Source organism: Mesitornis unicolor, unplaced genomic scaffold (genome assembly GCF_000695765.1).
Source record: "Mesitornis unicolor isolate BGI_N332 unplaced genomic scaffold, ASM69576v1 scaffold2830, whole genome shotgun sequence".
Lineage (NCBI taxonomy): Eukaryota > Metazoa > Chordata > Aves > Mesitornithiformes > Mesitornithidae > Mesitornis > Mesitornis unicolor.
The window spans coordinates 20,309-25,102 of record NW_010158781.1 but is presented as its reverse complement, the minus strand read 5'-3'; the positions used below and the strand labels follow the sequence as shown (position 1 = coordinate 25,102).

Sequence of the window (4,794 nt, the reverse complement as noted above, 5' to 3'; positions counted from 1 at the left end):
CCCCTACACTGCTCTCTAATAGGTCATTATTAGACCTAATAGGTCATTATTAGACCCATTATTAGAGACTGGAGGAAATGGCCATTTCTTGGTGAGACTGGAGGAAGCGACCATCCCAGGTCCATGCAGGTGGTTCCCCAAGGCGGTTCAGGCTCTTCAAGGAAGGACTTTCCTCCTTGGCCTTGCTGTCACAGCCTAACACACGTGGTGTCTTTCATAGCACACTTGTTTTCATGCTTAACAACTCCCCGTTGTATCTCCCTCCTGCTTTACAGCTTTTTGCCCAGTTTATCAGTACTTTTTTGCTACCGTTAGTGAAGCAAGGCTAATTTGACATCATTTGAGATTTCCGCCCGGCGTCCCAGATTCCATCTAGCCAATTTACATTGCTTCTTATATCTTTAATTTTGGCTGGCTTGTTCTTCTGCCAAATTTCTGTATTTGGAGCAGGCAGGGAGCTTGGCATTCCCAGTGCATTGGCTCATGCCCCGAAACGGCCGCGCTGTGACGGGGCTCCTCTGCATTCCTGACTTATTAAAGGGAAGGCGGTGGATTCCCTAATGCCTCACCTGGCGTCTCCTCCAGGATGTTTTTCTGCTTCCCTCTCCGTATTTCTCAGTGCCACAGCTCTGTGTTAACTTCTTTACCCTCCTTCATCCCGTGGTGTTGTCCAGGTTGAGTCAGGCACAGTAAAAAAGCAAAGGATTTTCTCAGCTCCCAACCACTGTGGGGCAAGGCTGGATGTGGGGACTCCCAGGATGTGCAGGGACGGTGACAATAGAAGCACTCATTTTTGACAGGCATTGTCATTTGAAAGCGAAACACTCATTAAATTGCTGCATAGGGAAAGTCGACAAAGTTGCTGCGGTGCCAAAGTGAAAATGGAGCCTAACTGGTTTTTCTGGGGTCTTTCTTTCTTTCTTTGATTGTGCAGGTTTGGAGTGTAATGATGAAAAGGGTTTAGATACGTAGTCTTAATGATATTACTGGGTATTAACATGAAAGACAAGCTACTGTTGTGATCAAATAATCAAAGTTCACCTGGGCTTTCAATAAGTTAAGTGGGTACATATGGGGTTTTGGTCAGGTACAAAGGAAATAAGGATTTGTTTGAAGGTTGGGGCAGTGCCTGCATCCAGTCTAGAATAAAAATTATATAAATGTGAACTGCTCCCCTTGATTAACAGGGAGGATCGCACTTTCAGAGCTAAAAAGCAGCGCAGTTATGGCTTTGAGTCAAAGAACCGACTTCTGCAGGAGAGATGCCACAACAAAGCCACATTTCTTGTGGTTCAGGCACAGATGAGCACACTCAGAGCTGAGCAGCTCCCTGTGGTAAAGGGAGCATTTCACCCTCACTGATTTGTGCCCGGTGTGGGGTTCACCCATGAGTAAACCTTGAGAACCGGTGGCACAGCTGTACAAGTGTTGCTATGCTTTACTATTCAGTTGCACTACAAAATTATTTGTGGACCTTTTTCTTGGCCTCAAAAACCACTTTAGTTCCCAAGAAGTGATGATTTTTAATAAGCATCCTCAGGAAGTGATCCCGTAGGGGTGGGCTTCATCTCAGCCAGTGGCTGATCTCCTCTGAGCTGCTCCTCATCTCACCCTGCTCAGGAAGACATTGTCACTTTTGGGGTGACATTTCCCGTGACTGCGTACACATAAAAGCACTGATTAGAGCTTCTAAAGAAAAGAATCTCACCTTTTTCTAACTAGTTTCTTTAATGTGTGATAAGAAGCTGACTCCTTGAGAAAGTCACCTGCAGGACTGGAGGAAACGGAGCTGCTCCTGGTGTTTTTTGTGTCCAATTGTGCTGCAGGTCACAGCTTTGCCAGCTGAGCTCGTTGTGCAAGGGCTGCAATCAAACGTGACTGGAGCTCATCTGAGAGTCACTGGACGGGGCGTTCCCATTGCTGTGATTGCACGGGGATCACGAGAGCATGGGGACACCAACAGCCAGGTGCTCTCCCGAATTACGTGAGCTGAAGATGAGGAGCTCTGTGCATGGTGAACTGCATGATTGAACTTTATGAGCAGCTCCTGGTTTACCTAATGCTGCCACCCCTAACCAGGGACTGCACTTAGAAAGGGCATGGAGCTGTCAGTGCAGCCCTCCTGGCATGAAGTCAATGCCAATGTGTGCAGAATGAAGCCAAGTGATGGGTTGGCCCCATTGCTGGGGGGCACCAAACAGTGTGGGACCCCGGCAAGCCATTACTGGGTGTTACTGGGTGCACCTCTGCCCCATGAAACCCTTGAGGCAGGGGATGCTGTTGCTGCCTGGCTCTTTGGATACCATTCAGTCTTACCATGCCGGGGAGGATTATACAAAAGCTTAATTACTCTTACTATGGGGAGCTGACATCCAACGACTCATCCTCAGCGATGAGTACGCTGATGGTAGTCACTGCGAGTGTTGCACACAGGACAGCTGTTGTATAGGAGCTAATAGGATATGTCGTGGGTACCTCATACCTTCCAGGCACATTTAGTCGCTATATAAAAGCTCTCCTGCTATTAGAGCGCACTGGTCACAACACGAAGCTGTTCTCACCAGGGAGCTGGGTAAGTCTGGTTGGTGCTGAGCCTCTATAGCTGCTGAAATGCAGGTTTATTTCTTATTTTTTTTACATATTAAAAATGTTCTGTGGGAGAAGTTTTTTTAAAGCTAGTGGGTTTGGATTGCTGGAGTGGGCATGAACTTCCTCACAGTGTCTGCAGCTGAGCATTCAACTCCGCGATGCTCCTGAAAAATGTGAGGGGAGGCTTTTAGCACTATTTGAGGTGCTGGTGTTGTTGTTATTTGCTTTTGGGGGAGCCTCACAACAGCCAGAGCAGCTGGGAACACGACTCTAGAAGAGCCGTAATCAGATTTGTGTTCGTTGTGGTATCATTACTCTTTAATTGGCTTTTGTTCCCTAATGGACTTGGTGATGAGCTGTGAACCTCTGCTTGCCCGCGGTGTGCTGGGATCACTGAGCAGCGGTGCCTTGGGTGCTGTTTGTCTCCTGCTATGACAGATGTAGCCTGAGGTTCAGAGCTTATTTCTGGCTTGGGTCTTTTGCTCGATGCATCAGCAAGAGGTCAGAGGCCCTCACAACCAAAAATAGGCGAGGAAAACTGGATTTAATGATGGAAAGGCAGCTCTGAGCTCAGCCATTCCTCTGCTGACCTCCAAAACCAGTTCTCCCCCTCAAAGATCCTGGTGATGGGGAGGGAGATGCAGTCTGGGGAGATATTTAGTGCTGAATACCTCTGAATTTCCCCACTGTTCGACATAATGTGAGTTTACAATGATGGGTTTGGTCCTGGGCTGCTGCCGGTGTGGATTTGAGAGACTAGCACAGACAGGACGTGTCTCTGTCACCCAGTGAAGTGACCCGGTCCTGCGGCACGGGCAGCAGCGGGACAGCAAGAAACTTGTCTAAAAATGCTTGTTTAAAGACTGCTTTCTCCCCGGTTGTTCCAGTCCTACTGAAACCTCACCGAGATGTCGTGCTACCTCCAGCAGTGCCTGACCCCGCTCTACCAGGCACCCACCCCCATCAAGCGCCCGCCGATGTATGGTGCCAAGTGCTCGCCAGCGCCCACCTGGCACTCAACGCTCTGCATCCCACAGTGTGCCACCTCCTGCGTCCCCCCGCAGCGGGCGATGTCCTCCAGCTTCTCTGAACACCAGTGTGTGACCCAGTGCGTGCCACCACGGCAGTGTGTGACCCAGTACGTGCCACCACGGCAGTGTGTGACTCAGTACGTGCCACCACGGCAGTGCGTGACCCAGCGCATCCTCCAGCAGCCGTGTGTGCCTCGGTATGTGACAACCTGTGTGCCACAGCAGCAGTGTGCCACCAAAGGTGTCCCACAGCAGCCTTGTGTGACCAAGTGCATGCCACAGCAGCAGTGCGGGAGCAAGGGCATGGCCACCTACGCTCCCCAGCAGCAATGTGCCACCAAGTGCATCCCCCAGCAGCAATGTGCCACCAAGTGCATCCCGCAGCAGCAATGTGCCACCAAGTGCATCCCCCAGCAGCAATGTGCCACCAAGTGCATCTCGCAGCAGCGATACGTGACCAAGTGCATGCCACAGCAGCCGTACCAGACCAAGGGCATCCCGCAGCAGCAGGGTGCCACCAAGTGCGTCCCGCAGCAGTGTGTGACCACCTATGCCCCGCAGAAGCAAGGTGCCACCAGGTGCGTGACCACGTGCGTCCCGCAGCAGCGTGCCACCAAGGGCGTCTCGCACCGGTTTGTGACCTCCTGTGCCCCGCAGCAGTGTGCCACCGCGCATGGCCAGCAGCAAACGGCAACCAGGTGTGTGACCAAGTGCGTGCCTCAGCAGTGCGCCACCAAGGGTGCCACCATCTGCGTCCCACAGCAGTGTGACACAACTTCCGTCCCACAGCGGTGTGTGACCAAGTGTGTGCCACAGCAGCAGTGTGTGACCAAGTGCGTCCCACAGCAGTGTGTGACCAAGGGTGTTTCACAGCAATGTGCCACCAAGGGTGTCCCACAGCAATGTGCCACCAAGAGTGTGCCGCAGCAGTGTGCCACCAAATGTGTCCCACAGCAGCAGTGTGCCCCCAAATGCGTCCCACAGCAGCAATGTGCCCCCAAGTGTGTCCCACAGCAGTGCGAGTCAGGTGGAGTAAAAATTTCGAGTCACTCTAAGAAGTACTGCTCTGCCACCAAATGGCCCTGGTAAAAACGAGCGGGGAAGGGAAGGTCCATGGAAAAAAGCGAGGTCCAGCTTTGGGACAGGGGTTATTTATCTCCTCATGCCACCTGCC

The 4,794-nt window shown here is 51.6% G+C and overlaps 1 protein-coding gene across 1 annotated transcript; it reads left to right on the top strand.

Annotated features, from left to right (window-relative positions):
* The first annotated feature begins 3,497 nt into the window (after positions 1-3,497).
* On the top strand, positions 3,498-4,709 carry LOC104540626 (keratin-associated protein 10-4-like). Its single transcript, XM_010184479.1, has one exon. The coding sequence runs from the start codon at positions 3,498-3,500 to the stop codon at positions 4,707-4,709; it is 1,212 nt and encodes a 403-aa protein (XP_010182781.1).
* Positions 4,710-4,794: the final 85 nt, after the last annotated feature.